This window comes from Aplidium turbinatum, chromosome 1 (assembly GCF_918807975.1).
Source record: "Aplidium turbinatum chromosome 1, kaAplTurb1.1, whole genome shotgun sequence".
Taxonomy (NCBI): Eukaryota; Metazoa; Chordata; class Ascidiacea; order Aplousobranchia; family Polyclinidae; genus Aplidium; species Aplidium turbinatum.
The window spans coordinates 19,612,773-19,634,154 of record NC_137472.1 but is presented as its reverse complement, the minus strand read 5'-3'; the positions used below and the strand labels follow the sequence as shown (position 1 = coordinate 19,634,154).

Below are 21,382 nucleotides of genomic sequence, written 5' to 3'. Positions count from 1 at the left end.
CGGCCGTGTGACACACGATGAAGAAGACCGCACTATTTCTATAATTGGGTCTTCAGATATTTTGATCTATAAGGAAGGCAATCATCATTTGCTAAAAACTCCTTCATTTTAGATCTGATATCTTTAACTGTTCTTCATCATTCTGTTCAACATGGGAACACATCTTTAGAGATGCCTGGTCCTGTTCCTCATCCTTCGGTCGCCCAAATTTTCGACGTTTTGCCTCAGGTACTCCGCCGCATTGCAAGGGTACGTAAAATCCATATATAAAGGTAACACTACAAAAATGATGGTATAAACAGTCTGCAGCATGCAAATCGCTACCGTAGTATTCAATACGACCTTTCACGGCACATGACCAACCGTCAGAACGTCTCTCACAACACTCTAATATAGTCCTTGCAAAAACATCTGTTTTAACCAAACTAAAGCCAGGTCTATCCGTGAGAACTCGAGTCCCACAAAACAAACAATGAGTCTTACTGTAAAAATTGCCATCAAGAATTCGAACACTTCGTTTCCTCGTGACGCAGGACCCACTTTCCTCTCTGTTCTTCTTAAGCTGTACATCGATTGGCTTAGCAGGCCTATAACGTTTACGACAGTCTATGCGTACTTTTCGACCAGCCGTCGCAACAGTGTTGTCCCCTCTATTAGGATTGGCAGCATTAATCCTATCAGCACCCTTTTGACGCAGTATACTGAAGGCTTCAGAAGCTTGAATTTCCTTGTCACAGATCGTAATTTCTTTGCAGGCATTTTCCCTGAACTCTTTTTCCGTGTATCCGTAAACTTCCTCCGGCAATCACGGCGGACCACAACTTTGCCAATGTGAAATACTTGCAGTATGAAATTTACTTTTAAATGAGCACCAACACTAACAATAATTTCACAAAAATTAAATAATTCAGTATTTGGACATCCGCCATTTTGAAAAAAATGGCGGAATTTCGAAAAAAGCGGATAACTTTTTTTCACCAAAAAATTTTCACGGGGATTTTTTTTTGGTCATTGTACACAATGAAAAGAACCAATGTACAAAATTTCAGCTTTACACCAATTAAGTCAAGGTAAAACCCTTCAACGACTGGACTATATTGTAACTTGATAAGGCTATGGACCAAGTATTTGTAAGACTTCATTTATGCAGCACAATGCTACATTGGTCTACAGTCAACACGGATAAATCGGCCAACAAACATAAGGTATTAAGAACACAGCCCTTCCATTGTAAATGATCATGAGCCGCCGCTGCTTGAGTAGAGAGTCCAATGTTAGCTCAGAACACAAAGTAGCGGGAGCACCCGTCAGTGGAGCAGTAACGCGTGACGTTTCATTGGCTGATAGCGAATACCGACAGCGTCGCTGTTTTAGGGTAGCCTATAGTTGCGGTAGCGCGGTACTATCAACAGCGGATGTTCACATTTTCTAGCTGTTCAGTTGGTAACTGCCCAATCAGTTGGTAACTGCCCAATCCATCAACCATCACATGGAACGCTTGGACCGAAGGCCCTGGATGATGACCTCATGCCCAAACATATAGTCTGAAAGAAGACAGCTCATACGACGAAGAAGAAGCGGTAAAATAGACTTATGTTTTATTTAGCTACAACCGTATTGGGTTTGACACAAGGCCGACATTTACTACACTTGGCATCAGACATTACAGCTACCTGGTGCTCTGACCTGGTGAACTGCCCTGTATAGTATCAGTATCATACCATACAACGGTTGATGACGTAAATAATAGAACCGTTATAAAATCACATAAGTCTATAATGTGTATTATTAAAAATAATCGAAAGTTACACAAGCAAGTATTGCAGAGCCATTCAAATACATGACGCAGTCGAGGGTTGTCCACAGATCGAGGAAAAAACGCCACGTTCGACGTCTTTTGCGACGGTAAAATAAGGAAAATGCCTTCATGTTTTAACTGAACTGTCCCTGGTGTGAAAATGAGACACATCTGCAGACGGAGGATAAAACATTGAAGTAAACTTGTGTTGAAGTTTAAGTAGGAAGATAGTAACAAGCGCTAAATTATTACACTTGAATTCAACAATACTTTCAAGCTAGGCTTAACACGAAGCAGAACAAAAAATAGCAGCTTTACATTGTCATCAATTTGCGCTAGTGTAAACTCTGAATATCTCATACAAGTTCACAATAAGGAACACTCAGAAAAATGGAAATGGGGAATGCATGGAATACACGGCGTGATACCAAATGAAAGCACGCCAATGTGGGCTGCATAACCGAGTGGTGAGAGCCCTGGTACGGTACTCGAAAGGACGCCGGTTCGACACCGCTCAAGAGCGTGCGGCTGTGTCTTTGGCAGGACATTTTAAGACATGGCTGAAGGTAGACATGAAGATTGGCTTCCTTGTAATCTGCTAAATCTAAATCTTCAACCAGCGAGCTTAAGCCTGGATACGACACGCACACAACATACTGAGAAAATCAAGTGGATTTTGTAAGCTACAAGGCACTAAGTGAGGTGTCGTTTGCATTGCAAAGCGATGGAAAAAAAAAAAGTTTTCTAGAAGTCATCTGGTGTGGAAATTTCTTTTCTCTTCTTTATTGTGTTCTTGAAATTTTCCATTCCTGTTTCATAAATCCGAAGAATCTTCTCGGCTAGGTCGGTTCGGTCAGCGTCTCTCAAGGCTTCGGCGAAACTAAAAAATTAAAAGCATTATAAAATTAGTCTAGTGCAATCTGTACTGCGCAGCCTTGTGCTGATCGCTGGGAAGAACGCTCTCTTCTTCACAATGTCCTTCCTTAGCACTTGCAGATTTTGTTGGGTCTTTCCTTTCCACTTTCCAAGACAAGAGTTAAACTGACTGGTGGTCAATGTGTGGTCAATAGTCTGTGGCAGAATTAGTGGTGTGGTCAATAGTCTGTGGCAGTCTGTGGCAATAGTCTGTGGCAATAGTCTGTGGCAGCAAATGTGGTGGTCAATAGTCTGTGGCAGAATTAGTGGTGCGATGCTGATGAGCCCAGCCTCATGGGCGAAACACGGTGTCTATCGCTGTCAATTTTTGCCACAAACGGCTGACGAGAAACATATAGTTGATTGGACGGTCTAAATGGCTAGCGTGGAAGCTACATTGTTATGGTTAGCGAATCGCAATTGCTCGCTGCACTAGTCAGTGTCCACTATCCAGCCTTGTGCTGATAGCCAAAAACGCTCCCTTCCTCATAATATAATTTATATGTATGTGGAGTTTATTTCACGCATGAAATCGTTGTAAAGAGGTAAAATATTATTTTTGTGATTTTTATGTTAGCACTTTATAGATCTAAAATTAGATGAAATCTTTCTTACTCGTGTACACAGTTGTCTTCGTGCATATGCAGTGCAGCCCATTTCTTAAGCATAAGAAAAATCTGTTCTTTGGTTTGTCCTGGGTAGTCAAGCTTCATGCGGTCCATGTCATCGGAACGGATACCAAGGTAATGCCCTATCTCCTGCCATTCCACGCCGATCTGGGACGCGATGTAGCGCAGGTTGGATTCCTTGAACATGCCGGTACCTAGGAGTACAACACATGCATAAAATTTATGTACATCCATATTTTACAGGTATACTTCATCATTATAAAACGGGTAAGTAAAGCCCATCCTTGAAGATAGCTACTCGCGATTAACTGATTTGTTGATATGCTGCTTACCTAACTCTCCAAAGCACAGCTGATGATCTTTTTCTTGAGGAAGATCTAAAACGGTGTCCGTACTCTGCGGGACAAAAAATGCATCCAATTATCATGAAATGTACTGTATAATATATTTTAGTGGCAACACCGCAACACCTATCCCGTTAACGATGTGTTAGGTATCTAGATGCCTGTGCTTCGCTCTAATGAACGTCTTGTCGGTCCTCGCTGGAGTTTCTTTCAATACAGCTGTCCACGTTTCCTCCTCTATTGCACTGCACGACTTCCCAGCTAGGAAAATCTGTCTTTTCGCATTGATTTAACATTTGTGGAGATAAAATTAATGTAAAAAGAACGGATTTTGCTTGCCAGGGAAAGCGCCAAACGGGGTACCTGGCTAGTGGCTTAGCATTACGTAAAATTTTAGAACTGATATCAGCTCATCCTTTTCTGACTTGACACCACTTCGACTGAAGTTTGTATCAACAAGACCAATCTCTGGCGAAAGAGAAGTCAGCAGATGCCAAACACACCTCAAAGCTATTTCCATAATTTCGGGATATTCCATTTCCTTTCTCAAAGCAAACACTTTTGTTGATTCAAATATTCATAACAACTGCGAAATACCACACGTACCTTCAACGTAAGAAGAACGTCATCTAAGTAAGTTTCGTCTTCTTCTCGAATTATATTAACAACCGGCAAATTGTTGTCGCCAGAAGGATTTGTCGCATGACTTAGAGCAGGGCTGCTTATTTTTCGTTTAACTGGAGCACATTGTAATCTTTCGATGTCTTTCGTCACTGACTCTAAAAATATAATGATGCAACATCACGATTCTTACACATGATTTTGAAACAAATGATAGGTCTTCGGTAAAAAGAGCAATGTCTTCACAAAGTACAAACAAAAAGCTTCTTGAAACCAAACACCGTCACGATTAATTTGACCAAACCTCACGTTCTGATGAAGCTTTAATGATACAGTAGTTGCTTCACTGCTTCATATACGAAAATAATGCAGACTCAGCTGACGAAAAACTCTCAACCCACAACAAAGTTAAAAACTACATTAAGATATATTATGAGCTATCACAAGGATTGCTCGAGTCAAACTATTATTAAAAAAAAAACGCTTTTTGAGTGCTCTTATTTTGTGCAGTTTAATAAATAGGATTCCACTCAGCAAGACGTTCGCTTTTTCAGTATCGCCTTCTAGTCTGCAAATCATTCACCGTTCCTATTTGTCGCATTTGTTCTACACGCATTACCAGAACAAAGCACTGAGATCAAATCACAGGTTACTCAAACCACAAATGACTCCGTATTAATCCAAAAAGTGACATATGCTATATTCAAACGTGACCCGTACCGGCAGGATTGCAGAATGCTTGGGAAAGTCTGTAGAAAGAGACGTAGCCAGAAGCTGTTTTCGTTGGATGGCCAGTTTCCGGCTCAATGCAAAATCTACGGCAATTAGAAGAATGTGAAAATCTTAGCTCATAATTTAAACTGATTGGTCATGTACAGCAAGCTTTTCCGTTGTAGGTGCAAAATTTATAACATCACGTTTCGCGTGCTACTAACAAACCGTTGGATTGCGATTGAACGGACGTATAACTTTTGAATAAGTTTCACATTACAATTCTTATGCAACACAACCCACAGTACTTGCAGAAGCCACTTTTCTCCGGAGGATATTGACTGTGGAATTTCCGCACCAAGACGTGGGTTTCCAAATGTTGCTTGTCTGTCTCGTTATAGGATTTCAATTTGATCTCGCCTCGTACCTAGCAAAATGCGCGCAATAACTTTGTGGTGCTGGACTGGTGGTGGTTCGTGGAACGTCAAAACATCAAAAAAGGAACATATTTCTAACCCCGGTTAATGCTGATAGTTGTAAAAAGTTATAACTTTGAAGTGAGACATATATTTAAGAGACGACTAAAAAGTCCTCATAAAACGTCAAGCGTCTGGGGTTTGCGCGCATAGCAAAAGCTGTCCTGCACAAAAGTTGCGCGTTGTAGCCAGGGTTGTAAAAAACGTTTTTTTTTTGTTTTTTTTAATAAAACTCACCCCCGTCCAGGTTTTTATGGGCGAAAACGGCTTTATCACGTAAGATCAACCAAACAATTTTTTTTTTGAGAATTTGTTTATTGGTTTAAGAATAAGTTGACCATTTTTATGCGATATCATTCATGTGGAAAATCATGCTCCTAAGCAGTGAGTTGCTGGTTGCTAAGCCTGCTAAATGTGACAAAAATTTGATTCAAACATATACATCAGTTTTTTATCCTTGTCTAGCAATAATTGCAACAAAACTTATGCTAGAAAAGATAACAATCTCGATGAACACCCAAACACTGCAGTATTTATTTGATTAGTTGTTGAAAACAAAACTTTTGAAAGTTTTGAAAAATGCTTTGTCCCGTCACAGATATTGCCACGAGGTTTTTTCTTTAACAACTTTGAATTTTTCTTAAGTTTAAGCAGAATTCCTCATCTGACACTAGTTTTGTAGATCTAGCCAAGTTCTATAAAACAAAACCTGGGGTTTGTATACAAAAAAAAAACAGCCCACCCGGGTAGCTATCCACAACAACCCTGGCTGGAACCCAGACAGCATATCAATTATCAACTGTTATTTACATTGATTCTACATCTACAAACGTTGGATCAATGTAAAAAACGGTTGATTTGATTTATGGGAATATATTCTTTACATGTCTAAAGCAACTTTTGCTAACAGGATCGTGTTCAAATAATAGCCGCACCTTGACACGAAACTGGTCTCCCTCCATCAATTCTTGGACAACCGTGCAGGAGTCCTCTTCCTGGTATCCAGCATCCACCAACTGCTTGATTCTTTCATTCAAACGGCTTGCTCTCACACATTGAGCTAGCACAATGCTCGGAAGAGTCGCTTTCTATAATAATGGGACATAGAGAATGCTTCTTTTGTTATTTTGAATAAAACTCAACGAAAACGTCTTCGGCAAGGTTTATGGTGATCGTTCAGCTTAAAAAGAAACTTTAACAACAATGTAGTTGAGCAGCTGAATTAAGAAGTGTCAAAGGAAATATTATAGGCCTACTTATAGACAAAAAGAGTGTCTTGAAAAGGTGAGATGATTACTCCACTAGAAGCGTCACCTGACCTGCATGGCAAGGAATTGGACGTCATAAGTGATGGTCCGACGATACACTTTGCGGGCTACCCCGCAAACATTGTGCCAAGCCAACCAAAACCTGAAACGTAACCTTAAAGTTACTTTTGGCCTCTCAATCCCGTTGTTCTGTAGGGGTAAAGAATAGCATCACTTGTGTAGAATGTTTGCTGCGGTCTGAAGGTTTTTGCAGAATAAACGGTCTGATTTCATACATTGATTGAAATATTGATTTAAGTTCACGAGTATCTTAGTTATTCCAAACACTAATGTCATTGTAATGTAAAGTAATAATAAAATAATGAGCATGATCAACTTCATGTGTGGGACTGTGGGTTGGTTCACCGTTTCAACCTCCCAAAAACTTGAAATGATGCAAAAAGGACAATGTTCGATAGTTAAGATTTTGGTCAAATGCAAACTAAATTGACATCTTACGGAAGAATACTTTAATGTTCTACAATATGGAAACATTCATTTCAAGTAATCAACAAATACTTTATATAAGCTCGGTAAACCACATACGCTGAGATTATCAAGCGGAAAGCAAGTTACTTGGAAAAAGAATCGACTTGAAACGAGACATCAACGGTTGAAAATATTAAATTAACATCATCAGTGATATCCTTCCATTCTTCAGAACAGGTTGAACATTTCAATAAGCGCAGTTGCTGGTTATTATAGACTTTACCCATCTGAAAAGTAAAAAGGAACAGAAATAACAGTTCACTTTTTAATAATGAGATACCTCAGTATAGTTGAATCACAATTGAAACTTGCATTGACAGTTGTGAGGAAGTAAAAGTATTTATCCATAGCTTGGAATGTCGGCATTTATCCACATTATGTGACATCATTCTATCACTACGACCATTTCCAAGATCACAAAATTGAAATAATTACAATTTTTGATGTAAAGAAAGAATAAAGAACACGTTACAAGGGTCACCTCAAACAAAACCCGTCATTTTTAGATGGCTTCAACGTCTGCAAACATCGAATCAATGCAAAAATAATGAATTTTGTTGTCTGGGTCAATCTTGGGATTTGCTAGATAGAATATCTACAATGTTTTTGCTAGACAGCTAAATCAAGTATAATATATTATTTTAGTATCTTCCGCAAGACATTGCAAAAGAGCTAAGATACTTCGGCTCGCTTTCAACAGGTTGCTTGAGCTTTCAGCCAGCGGTCAAAATAATCCGAGCACTTTGCTATAACTTGTTTGACTTGTGATTGGCAAACAATTTTGTTTCGACTTTTATCCATGACGCAACGTACCAACGAAGGTGGTAGAGCAAGATGGACAGTGATGGGTTGATTGAACACAGTGTGAGCAGGGGAGATGTCAACGTGGAGCACATTGCTGACAGGACAGTGACTAGACTGGACCACATTTTGAACTTCAGACGGCGCGACCAACAAAATCTAAACATATGTAATAGTAGTACAAGTTAAACGCTAACAATGCATCATATCAGGATCAGAGCATCAGCTCCTGTTTTATCTAAAAAGACACTTCGCTTTTAATTTAAAACAGTTTCTAAATTTTTTTCTTCATTGTTCCTTTAACACTTTTGAAGCAATATTTCGCCCTCTCCAGATTACATCGAGCAAGGCTGACGTTTTGATAGAAAAATGTCATGGAACGGAAAAATGTATTCGATTGGTTTGAACTCAAAATATTCTCAGCCGCTTATACCTGCATCGTAATTCGAGTGTTTTCTTGCACCGATGCTTTAGGGAAAGTTAGTCTTGTAAATGAGTCAACAGAAGAATACAAAGTCTTGGCAGAGTTCTATAAAACATTGCAATAACTAAATTACCCAATAAAATAAAAACAAACTGTGCACTTAGCATGAAGCTGTTTGTTGTTTCGTCCTTCTCATTGCAAAAGTGTATTTTTGTTATTTTGACAGGATTCTTCCAGAAAAAAGTACAGAGTAAAAAAACACTAGGCACGTAGGAGCCAGGACTGGTAGTAGAATATTTTCATATTAGTAAATATAAACAAGCGTTGAGAGCAAAGTAGATCCCTGTGGAATATGTGGCAAGAGAGTGATGAGAAATTCAATGCAATGCAAGGAATGTGGAAAGTGGATACATGCAAGATGTGCTAATGTCAAGAGAGCCGCAACAAGATTGGCGAAGTGTTTTGTTTGTGGGAAATGCAGTAAAGGAAGGAATGAAGTGGAAGGCCATGATGATGAGTTCTGCCATGGCATCGAAACAGTGACAGACTTCTGTTATCTGGGTGATCGGATAAATGGAAGTGGTGGATGTGAAGCAGCGGTGACAACAAGGGCAAGATTGGGCTGGGCAAAGTTCAGGGAATGTGGGGAAATGTTGCATGGCAGACAATTTTCACTAAGGATGAAAGGAAAAGTATATCGGAGCTGTGTGCGGCCTGCAATGCTATATGGTAGCGAGACATGGGTATTGAGAGAGAGTGAACTGGCAATCCTGAGAAGAACGGAAAGGTCAATGGTGAGAGCAATGTGTGGGGTGAAAACGAGAAGGGAAAAAAGGACTGAATAATTGTTGGATATGCTAGAGATGAGAGAGACCATAGACCAACTGGCAAGGGCAAATGGAGTAAGATGGTATGGACATGTGATAAGGAGGGAGGAAGGAAGTTTTCTTAGAAAGGCACTAGATCTAAAGGTGGATGGGAAGAGAAAACGCGGTCGTCCAAGAAGAACGTGGAAATAACAAGTGAAGGATGAGTTTAAAAAAGTCGGACTGAAGGAGGAAGATGCAAGGGACAGGGTGAAATGGAGAAAAGGGATTTAGACAAAATTGCTGCGCGGAAACAATCGGCCACCCCCACTAGTGGGGAACAAACCGACGATGGATTATGATGATGATGAAACAGCAATGTGTCACAACAAAAAATAATACTACATTTGAAAGCAAAAGCTACGGTGTAACATAACATTGAAGCAATATATACATCACGGCATCGTACTTGGGATAAACTACTTTGAACTAAATAACATCCGATTACACAATTATTATATAGTAAAGATCTTGATATACCAGACATATTTCATTCAAATTGGATAAAAATAATGGAAAGCATTTAGAAATGGAACTGACATTGGAAAATTTAACAAAACTCAAAAATAGGGTGGAGTGAAAAAAACTTTTTCTGTCATATTAATGAAGAGGGGTGTTAAAAGGGTGTCATAAGGTCTAATATTGACTTTAAAATTATTTTTTTGACGTGGCACCCAAAATCGAGCGTGCCACCCAGCCCCATGGGTCACGCAAAGGTCAAAATCCACGAAAACAGCGTAACTTTTTTTATAATGCTCCTAGAAAGCTGGGAGTAGGCTTAAAAGTTGCAGAACAGCTATGTTCCTATATGCTCTAAAACAACATTTTGTTCTAAATGCATCTATTGAGCAGATATTCTAAAAAAACGTATTTTTTCCATTTTCGGGGGCAAATTTAAATGAAATTGCATTTATTTGATGCTTAAATACATTTTTTTACTACACTTTGTTCATTTATTTTGGGTGTTATTATGGAGTCTACATATTTGGACAGATGGGAACCTTGGCTATTTTAATTGAATGGTTATGGTTGGTTACCAACAGTAGTTTGTTGGTAGGTAGGCCAGGCCTACTATACCATACCGTCCTTAGCATTAGCATATTGTAGCGGACTTAATGAAGCAAACGAATACTACCTTTTAATTTGATATTGTTATACATTCATCAACATTATAGAGAGTTACTTACACATTGAACAGGATATTTAGAACAGCACTTATCTAGGTATTTGAATTAAAATAGAAAATGCACTATCAAACCATAGCTAAGCCACAATTCGACTGACCTGCCACCATACCCAGTCCACAATCGAACAATTGTTCAATCTGCAGGAAGTTTAATTTAAAGCAACAGTAGCCAGCTTGGAGGAAATACATGCATATAAAACAATCGTACAGTAAAACCATAAAAAGTGTTACAAGAATAGTAGGTATTTAAATCATCATAATATTAGTCCATTAAGAAGCAAAATGTTTCTTGGTGTCTAAGCATTTCATTAAACACCGAGAGTTAATTTTTTGCCTGATCAATCTGTCACGTCTTTCATAGCCAGCAACTGAAGACGATGCTCAGTAACAAGTTTAATGTGCCTTTCAACAGCTTGACTAGGCTATGACATGGATGACACAATGGGGTGGATCTTACTTCTTCAAGCTGAACATTATTCAAGTGTGTGATTGCCGGATGTTCAGAGATGTCAGCCACGTTTAAATTGACCATTTTAAAATATTCTTTTGCTTTAAAGTTTAGCTTTGGCACCAAGAATCGTCGCACATCAACATTATCGTTGCTTGATTCGTCTTCACCATCTGATTGATCAACAAATCCACCTTCAAAATCACCCATATCCATATTTTCAATTGTGTAATTCGATAAACAACCTCTAATTGATAGAATCTTGTTAACAGCCATCCTCCTCACATCTTCATTTCCATCTGCTAGCAATAACATGCTTAACAGTATGTTTTCTGGATGAGCAGAGAATGCATTTCTTTGCACAACCTTCAGTGAAATGTCCCTGACTCTCTTATTTGGAAATTTAACGATCCTTTAAACGAGGCCAAACAGATTTGTTGCACCACTTCTAATTCGATTCTCTCGCTTAATTTGAAACCACTTTGGGAAATATACTTTTATGCAAAATTCAGTCAATAATTGAAGCATTGCAGATGGCTTTTCGACTGAGACATAATACAGCATTATTCTGCAAGCGAGAGTCAACCGCCGGGAGTGAAATATTGGCCCAATTTCTAGAAGTTCCAAATCATAGTCCACATGCCCGAGAATAACCACCCAACATATTTTGTAGGCGTAATGCTGATCACTGCTGAGATTATCCACAATTTCATTTGTGAGCAACGGAAAATTTTGGTTTAAAATGGGCTTAAACTAAATAACTGGCCAATCAAATACACTTCTATTTTACTCCTTTCCAATTCTTCCAGAAAAGGTATCCGGGCTTTTTGTCGTTCCATCCAAATCCATAAAAACATGACGTAGTGGCAACTCAAAATGTGGATATGGGTGATTTTGAAGGTGGATTTGTTGATCAATCAGATGGGGAAGTGAATTAAGCAACATTAATGTTGATGTGCGACGATTCTTGGTGCCAAAGCTAAACTTTAAAGCAAAAGAATATTTTAAAATGGTCAATTTAAACGTGGTTGACATCTCTAAACATCCGGCAATCACACACTTGAATAATGTTCAGCTTGAAGAAGTAAGATCCACCCCATTGTGTCATCCATGTCATAGCCTAGTCAAGCTGTTGAAAGGCACATTAAACTTGTTACCGAGGCATCGTCTTCAGCTGCTGGTTATGAAAGACGTGACGGACTGATCAGGCAAAAAATTAACTCTCGGTGTTTAATGAAATGCTTCGACGCCAAGAAACATTTTACTTCTTAATGGACTAATATTATGATGACTTCAGAAATTAAACTTCCTGCAGATTGAACAATTGTTCGATTGTGGACTGGGTATGGTGGCAGGTCAGTCGAATTGTGGCTTAGCTATGGTTTGATAGTGCATTTTCTATTTTAATTCAAATACCTAGATAAGTGCTGTTCTAAATATCCTGTTCAATGTGTAAGTAACTCTCTATAATGTTGATGAATGTATAACAATATCAAATTAAAAGGTAGTATTCGTTTGCTTCATTAAGTTCGCTACAATATGCTAATGCTAAGGACGGTATGGTATAGTAGGCCTACCTTAGACCTACCAACAAACTCATCATCATCATCATCATCATCAACCAATTTAGATTATACAGGCCATGAATTAATCCTCATGTCGAGGGTGTGGCCTGTCTGTCTGTCGAGAACGAAGTCTTCCCCTCCACACTTCACGATTTATTGGGTTGGCAGAGTCCATGTCCAGGGCTACAAGGTCACGTTTTACAAGTTCTTCCCAAGAAAGTTTTGGTCTACCTTGACCCCGCTGTGCTGCGATGTTGACACATCTGACCTGTGAGATCCAGCTTGAGCTGCGCTCAACGTGACCAAGCCATCTCAGTCTGCCTAATTGGAGAACTTCACTGATGTCTTTTAATTTGAGCTTTGATAGCAGAGTCTCAAACCGGATGTTGTCCTCAGGCCCAACCAGGCAGGTCCATCTTACCATCGCTCTGTCATTACGTTGTAGGCGCTTGACGGTGCTTGCTAAAGTAGCCCAAACTACTGTTGGTAACCAACCATAACCATTCAATTAAAATAGCCAAGGTTTCCATCTGTACAAATATGTAGACTCCATAATAACACCCAAAATAAATGAACAAAGTGTAGCAAAAAATGTATTTAAGCATCAAATAAATGCCATTTCATCTAAATTTGCCCCCGAAAATGGAAAAAATACGTTTTTTTGGAATATCTGCTCAATAGATGCATTTAGAACAAAATTTCCTTATAGAGCATATAGGAACATAGCTGTTCTGCAACTTTTAAGCCTACTCTCAGCTTTCTAGGAGCATTATAAAAAAAGTTACGCTGTTTTCGTGGATTTTGACCTTTGCGTGACCCATGGGGCTGGGTGGCACGCTCGATTTTGGGTGCCACGTCAAAAAAATAATTTTAAAGTCAATATTAGACCTTATGACACCCTTTTAACACCCCTCTTCATTAATATGGCAGAAAAAGTTTTTTTCACTCCACCCTACTCAAAAATACACTTAAATAAGCTGTGATCTTACATAGCTGACAACCGCAGTATCTTCAACCAATCGAGACACAACAGCAAATATTGAAAAGTGGTTGACTAGTGCAGTTACTTCACCAGTGCAACCATCATCACTAGTAGCCTCTGATATTTGAGACCTACAGGGAAAAAAAGTAAGCACGTGTCAAATAAAGCCGTGAATCAAGTTGTCTAAAACTATTTCGATATTATCCAATTTTAGGATGAAACATTGAAACAGCTTTTTTGCTTGGCATTGACCACTTTTTGTAGTACCAGTATTAAAGTATATATTGTTTAAATTTTATTCAATGTCAGCAAACAGAGTACCGGTAACAGATTACAGTTGGAATTGCAAGTCTTAAGTTGAAGCAAAAAGCCAGAACACAAGTTTCAACTTCAGTAGTGTGTGTAACATGTACCGGAATGGCCTGTTTCGGTGAGTCCGATCCGTATTCAGTGATTTTTTTAATTTTTTTTTTTTAAATTATTGGGTACCGTAGCCTAATTTTAGTTTTAGGGGTTAAGAACTCATCGAATCGGACTCATCGAATAAAGCAGACCCAACATGTACCATGACTACATGTACGTGTACAATGTAAATTTCTGATGTTAGTTTTATCTTTCGTTTTGAGGTACAGTAGTTAATGTTATATAGCCTACTATATTCAATGTCAAACAAAATGGTATTTAAAAAATTAGGCAACAACGCTAAAGAATCAATTGTAAAATGTGTTGGGTTTATCTGAATTTCTTTTATTCACCAGAGAGTTACATGCTGAGCCTTTATGTCTGTAATACACTACCTCAAGTCTTCGTATGTGGAATTCCCATTTTTTTCAAAAGATGTCACTCTCATTACAATTTCACGCTTCTGATTGTCAAACCCGCAATAGCAGTAAGGTAACGTCACTGAGATTGCCTGTTGAAATACTACATCAATCATTAACAAATATTAAAACGATTTTAAACTGCACGTCAAATTATGATAAGTAGCCTACAATTAAAATCAATTTCAAAAAAGCATTGTTACTTACTTTTTCAAAGACCAACCCACTTGGCTGAAGTTCTAACATGATGCTCAGCAGCTGATCGGTGGGGCGTAAGCAAAAGTCAGTCAACTCTTTAGAAACCACACTACAAAACACGGACTTGATAGATTCATCATAGGAAAATCCATTTGGAAACAAGATCTTGACACCTGATGGTAATTGGTAACAGGCGCCCTTGCTGCCCAAATTGATCTCATGATAATTGGATTCTATGGCATACAGGGGCACATCATAATCATCAATTTCTGGCTCTAAAGATGGTAATATTGTATGTATATTTATTATTTTCGGCCTGGGGTAGCTCGCTGCTGAGCGAAAGCCTTTCCCTTTTCTTACCAATCCAGTCGATCGTGTGTTTTTAGTATATATATTATGGCTTATATTGTACCGTATATTAGATTTCTAAATTATATAATAATTTTTAAGCTCTTCTTGTGGCTACACTTACAGCCAGGCTTTATTTCCAAAGTTTTGTCAGTTATCCATACAAACTTTATCAAAGGGCGTAGAACAGACTACCTGTTAAAGCAGTAAAATTCCTGGTGTCGTTCTGTGTTTATTTCTTCAGTTAGAAATTGTGTATTTATAATGGTTCATTTGTTCAATCAATTCATTTCCACTATTATATAAATTTAATTTTGTTTGTATAACAGAAAGCCGACTTTGATCCATGAGATCACCTCCAGCAAACCTTCAACTAGAATTTCTTGCTTGGTAATATAAAAATTCAACTCGAAAAAAATCAGACTGACATAAGTTACTTGAAGAAATGCAGGCTACACAATATCATACTTATGTGGCGTGACATGGACAAGTATATCAAATCAATTATTATATACTGATAAAAATTTGATTTGAAGAATATTATTAGCTACGGTAACTGTCTGGTGCCGCAGTGCTCACTGTGCACAAGTACTGTGCACCTGTCTGGTGCCGCAGTGCTCACTGCCACAACATCGACACTGCCATAAACAGCGCCCTGCGCACAGTGACCGGATGCCTGCATCCCACACCATTGGACAATCTCCCCATTCTCGCTGGCATCCAACCTGCTGAGCTTCGTCGCGAAGAAGCCACTCTGTCCCTCGGTCGACAGGCACTGGAGCTTAATCATCTTCTCCACCACAAGATCTCTGCCTTCCCAAACGGGCACCCCCGCCGACTGAAATCAAGACACCCATTCGTGCCAGCCGCTCGGCTTCTGATCAACGAAGCTGATGAACAAGACATCTCTGCGGCTACTTGGGCGGACCATAAATGGAATTCTGAATGGAGGTCAAGCACCACCAGACTCCATTCATTCATCCCCGACGCCGACACACGCCCAATCGGCCTGACACTACAGAGACAGGCGTGGGTGCGCCTCAACCGTCTCCGTACGGGCGTCGGCCTTTTCCGCTCAACCATGCACCAATGGGGAATGGCTTCTTCCTCCTCCTGTGAATGTGGTGCCGAGGAACAGACCGCAGACCACATCATCAATGACTGTACCATCTTCAAGCCACCTAACGGAGTGGAAGGTCTGCGCGTCATGGATGATGAAACTAAAGACTGGCTGCTCTCTAGCAGCCTTCCAGTGTAGTCCGGGAACATCGTGAATCTGGGGTGGTAAAAGGATAGACCCTCGGCCCCAGAAGCTCAGACGACGACGAGCTACGGTACACAAAAAAGATATCTTTTAACTATTTTTCAAACTTCTTTGCTCTTTGCTCTAGCAAAATTGGTATAATTATTCAAACAAATACAGCCCTCAAAAGCGATTGTGCGGGCAGTCAATAAGAAGCTTACCTGGCAAAGTTAAACAAGGATGGGACGTGTTTCCGGTTAATAATATACGATTATCTTCTTTTACTTTAACAGAAGCGTGTGAAATATAATTGTATCGAAGATCGATAATGTGTAGGCGACTGCTAATGAGAGAGAGTTCACATGGAAAAGAGTCTGAAAATCGAAACATGAACAATTAACTAACAATAAAAAGACATATTGAGACTTCTGATCAATTCACTCAGAATGTAAAAAAATGTAAAACGCGGTCTGAAAGGGCTCGTAGATCAAACAATTCATTAGATGAAAAGAAATCAGAGAGTTCAGTTTATTTTGTTCCCTTGACAAATAAACAAAAATGCACAACACATAAAACTATAAACACAATTAAATAATTAATTCACACAAGGATGGCAGCGAAAGACTAAAAGGTCACCAAAGTCAGTAACTAGATTCTACTTAATGACAGGGTCTTTGTCAACGGCTGCAAAAAAGTCTCAACAAAAACACATGCTTGTCAGGACTCAACTTAGAACTACAGAAGTTGGCTGAATCCCAAAATAAATACCCCGCTCTCCCACAGTCAATGTATAATTGTATATATTATATTTAAGGTAACAGGTAGAGAGGTTATTTGCACTTCCAAATAATAGCAGGCTTCATCTCAATTGGTAGCCTAGATAAAAATAAATAATGCAGAAATGGAGTAGGCCTATAAGGCCCTATATACCAGTAAGACCTTGATGGGATATCCGCATTCACAAAATTTCACAAAATACACTGCAGTTTAACTTTTTATTGAGTGTCTAGAACAAAACCGAAAGAAATTAGTTAGGCTCCACACTTAGTCTCACTATCACAAAAAATAGTATGACTACAATAAATGCATCACCTAATTTATTGTGTCCAGCTTGAAGTGTTGTCAATGAGCTGGATGATAGCAGCTTTCGTGGAAGTTCTTTGATTAAATTATTAGAAATATTAAGAAGTTCTAATGATTGCAATAAATGCAAGGTATCTGGAAGATGTTCTAGCACGTTTGAAGATATTTTCAAAACTTTTAACTTTGGCAGATTGCATATTTTAGAATCAATATGACTAAGCTTGTTGTTCCGTAGATATAGTTCCTTTAGATTCAACATATCACAAAGTTCAGGAATGACCTCAATGCTATTGTAATCAAGCATCAATATTTGAAGGTTTTTGATGTTTATGATACATTGTGGGATAACTTTAAATGTATTAAATCGCAAATCAATATACGTGATTGTGGTTGAAAAATAAAAGGATGCAGGAAATGATGAAAGTCCTCCCTGAAGACGTTGACCATGCTTCCCATACCTTCCTCCAGCTATTGTGCATGATTGTAAATTTTGCAATGTTGATACTAGAAATAACATATCTTCTTCTTTAGTGGTGTAATACTCAGCAGGTAATTCAAGAAATTTGACTTGGTTTGCATATTTTGTATCCCATGATGCAGTCGATGCAAGTTCTCTAAAAAGTTTTCTACACTGGATAGGATGTTCATCAATATTCAGGCAAACACACCCGCTAAATGTTATGCTGTCAATCAAGCGATCCACTTTGCATGCCATTTCAAGTTCAACAAAACTCTATATCAACAAAGCTTAGCAACCATAACAAGCTAAATACCAGTGACATTATTTCCAAATCATTTCCTAATGAGCGATGCCTCAAACACACAAATAAAATGGGATATTTTTTTGGAGTTATTACGCCTCATACTGTACTAGTTCATCTGAAACAAATAAACAAAAAGAAATATTGCTGTCTGAATAAGGACCCTCTGATGATCCTCCTTTTACTTAGGGTGAAACAGGCTGTGAGGGTTTAGAGCAGAGGTGACGAACCTGCGGCCCGTCAAAAAAATTTGTGCGGCCCGCAAAACAACTTGACAATCTCAAATGTATTATGGTCATCTGTTTTTGGCAGCACCATAGACATCTTATTATAACTAGACCGCGCATCGTCACTTCTCTCGTTTACGATTTTTGAAGAAAGCAGGTTCAGACGTCAGCCATTATTAGTGTACCTATTCCGCGCGTTTGCCAATGCTTTTGTAGGGACCCGTAATGAATTTTCATTGTTTTGAATTCAATTCAATTTATTTTTTTTTGTCAGAATGCAAAAGAAATGATATTGTGAAAAAGAAATACAGGAACAAAACCAACAAAAGGAAAAGGTGGCAAAACTATAATGGTTTAAGACGTGCATGAAAGGATCTAATATTGCGGTATATGAATCGATAAATATACAGTATCATATATAGTTAAGCACGGCCACCAAACCTGATACTTTAAAGCAAGTAGAAGTAGATGAATTAATTAGTTAAGAATCAGTCGCCTCCTCATTCTTGAAACAACTGGAGCGCCAATTCTTAAAGCAATGAGAACACGACTGAACACAACTTAACTTTCTACAAAATGTAATTCTCCTATAATATTTGCGTTTCTTAAAAAACTCAGTTGTTGTGAACAAATAATTGACAAAACAAATAGTTTTCTATGCAACAACACAACCGCAGCTTTTACCAGGATTCTGTTCAATAGAGATTGATGGCTTTCGATTTTCTCCGTTGTAGCAAAACGTTGCATTATGACGTAAATTCGTGTGATTTCATCAACAATAACTTTTAAAGAAAAAGCTTCAGTTTCAAGTTGCTGTGAAATAACAACTAATAAATATCTCCGCAACTCACCTAGTATGACGAAATCTTTATATGATTTCACCTTTGCTGTTCTACAATCGCAAACATATTGTTGGAATTTGTTAATTTTAAATTACGTAATTGCTTGCTTTTTCTTTTATTTTGAAAGTGCTTTATATACCTCCGCACAAACAAGTTTTACATATAATATAGTAGGCCTATAGTATAGTATGACAATTACGATAATTCTTACGTTTCAAATTCAAAAATCTATATATTCTAAAAAAACGCTAGTTCAAAAATTAGTGTTTCAAATTCTGGGGTTAATAAAATTTTATTAAAAACCTTAAACCCCTGGACTTTGGATATGGCGTGCTGTGCATATGGATGTAGCAAACGAAGAAAATACAATTCAGATGATAAAAGGAGTAGCAGTGAAGGCAGCGAGGATGAAGAATCAATTGCGAAGAGAACATTTCCGCGTTCATTTCACAGGTATGGAAATATTGTGATACTTTTAGCGATCTATGAGAAAATAGAAAATACTAGTATTGTGACGATAACACTGGTTGGTTGGTTTTGAATTTCTATCCTCGGACTGACACTGACTAATTTCTTTTCCTTCTAGGCGGAGATTTTTGTAATTTTTTGTTATATTTTGGCCAAAAATTGTGGCGCTTTTCTTATAAAAAAACAAAACAAATGTGAAATCGGGCTTACAATATATAGCCTAGCTACTACATTAGCCTATAACGTATTATGCTATTTTACATTGCTTAGATTTCCAACCAATGAAGAACGAAGAAAATTATGGATTGCGAACGTCAAGCGTGCCAATTGGACACCTTCTAAACACACATTTATTTGTTCTGATCATTTTAAGGAAGAGTTCATGTATCGCTGTGGTGAGCGAGTGACTTTACGAGACAACGCTGTCCCCACTCGTTTTAAGGCATTTCCAAAGCATTTGAACAAGGTAATCATTTGAAAAACGTACAAAAAGTTAACTGCCGCAATGGGCTTAAATAAAAACACGACTATTATTATTATGATTATGCGCACTGTTGGCCAATGATAGGCTATTTTTGAATTTAGTTCCAGTTTTCAAATAGCCTATAGCCTACCTTGTATTTTGTATCTGCTTAATGAAGACAGACGCTTAGGCCTATGTGCATTGCGACTTGTAGGCTATGCAAGACGCATAAACATAACTCCAAATAAATAAAATTATTTGTAGAGTGACATATTGTGAATTTTAATTGGGTATATAGGCTACAATGAGATCGCATAAGCTCTGTCGAGTAGAGGGGTTCAAGCAGACATAATCCTAATCTGCCACCATTGAGACATGGAACATTGGGGGGGCCGAGTAGTTAAAATATCAGACTTGTCTGGCTGTAGACACCAGGAGGTCTGGGTTCGAAACCTGAGTCTGTCTGATGTGCTCTAAGAAGAGCGAAACCGGTCACGGAATCCTTGTTCACTTGAAATAATGTGACTTGAAAACCACCATCATTCTGACCACCGTCATTCTGGCAGAATAATTTATCCGCTTTCCGCCTAAAAAAGTCATCCGTGAATAAGGGCGAGGTATACAATGCGACCCGAGGTAGTTTCGACAAATCTCAAATAAACCTATAATCCGCAACACGTGCCACTTAAATTTTACATGCATCAGATTCAGTATTAAATTACCTTTCCAGGGATGTGCACCAATAGGTCGGCATTTGGAAGGAACTCCCAGCAGAACGCTTCAAAGATGGAGCATATATTTACGATAAACATTAAAATAATACGATTTTCGCATAATAGACACCACTCCAAACATCTTCGAATAAAACTTTAATTCGCAATACGTGCCACTTAAATTTTACATGCATCGGATTCAGTATTAAATTACCTTTCCAGGGATGTGCGCCAATAGGTCGGCATTTAAAAGGAACTCCTAGCAGAACGCTTCAAAGATGCAGGAGGATACATTTACGATATTCAAGAAAATAATACGATTTTTGCATAAGAGACACTACTCCAAACATCTTCAAATGTAACTATAATCCGCAACACGTGCCACTTAAATTTTACATGCATCGGATTCAGTATTAAATTACCTTTCCAGGGATGTGCACCAATAGGTCAGCATTTGGAAGGAACTCCCAGCAGAACGGTTCAAACATGGAGCATATAGGTTATTTACGATAAACATTAAAGTATCGATTTTTGCATAATAGACACTACTCCAAACATCTTCAAATGAAACTATAATCCGCAATACGTGCCACTTAAATTTTACATGCATCAGATTCAGTATTAAATTACTTTTCCAGGGATGTGCGCCAATA

The 21,382-nt window shown here is 38.4% G+C and overlaps 1 protein-coding gene across 1 annotated transcript; it reads right to left on the bottom strand.

The window, feature by feature from the left end:
• Positions 1-1,581: 1,581 nt before the first annotated feature.
• On the bottom strand, positions 1,582-18,186 carry LOC145776917 (p53-induced death domain-containing protein 1-like). The gene is made up of 16 exons (XM_082588147.1): positions 17,265-18,186; positions 16,394-16,546; positions 14,591-14,856; positions 14,360-14,475; positions 13,570-13,693; positions 8,525-8,620; positions 8,104-8,250; positions 7,378-7,517; positions 6,814-6,904; positions 6,430-6,582; positions 5,327-5,445; positions 5,028-5,122; positions 4,293-4,465; positions 3,675-3,738; positions 3,329-3,536; positions 1,582-2,678 (listed from the first exon to the last, which is right to left on the bottom strand). The coding sequence occupies exons 1-16, from the start codon at positions 17,968-17,970 to the stop codon at positions 2,543-2,545; spliced, it is 2,787 nt and encodes a 928-aa protein (XP_082444273.1). The 5' UTR covers positions 17,971-18,186; the 3' UTR covers positions 1,582-2,542.
• Positions 18,187-21,382: the final 3,196 nt, after the last annotated feature.

Excerpts from the sequence above, each read along its gene's own strand:
- LOC145776917 (XM_082588147.1), bottom strand. The coding sequence starts at position 17,970 with ATGGCATGCAAAGTGGATCGCTTGATTGACAGCATAACATTTAGCGGG. Across the intron at positions 6,583-6,813 it reads TCCAATTCCTTGCCATGCAG|AAAGCGACTCTTCCGAGCAT; the intron begins GTCAGGTGACGC and ends CCATTATTATAG. Across the intron at positions 3,739-4,292 it reads ACGTTCTTCTTACGTTGAAG|AGTACGGACACCGTTTTAGA; the intron begins GTACGTGTGGTA and ends TTTGTCCCGCAG.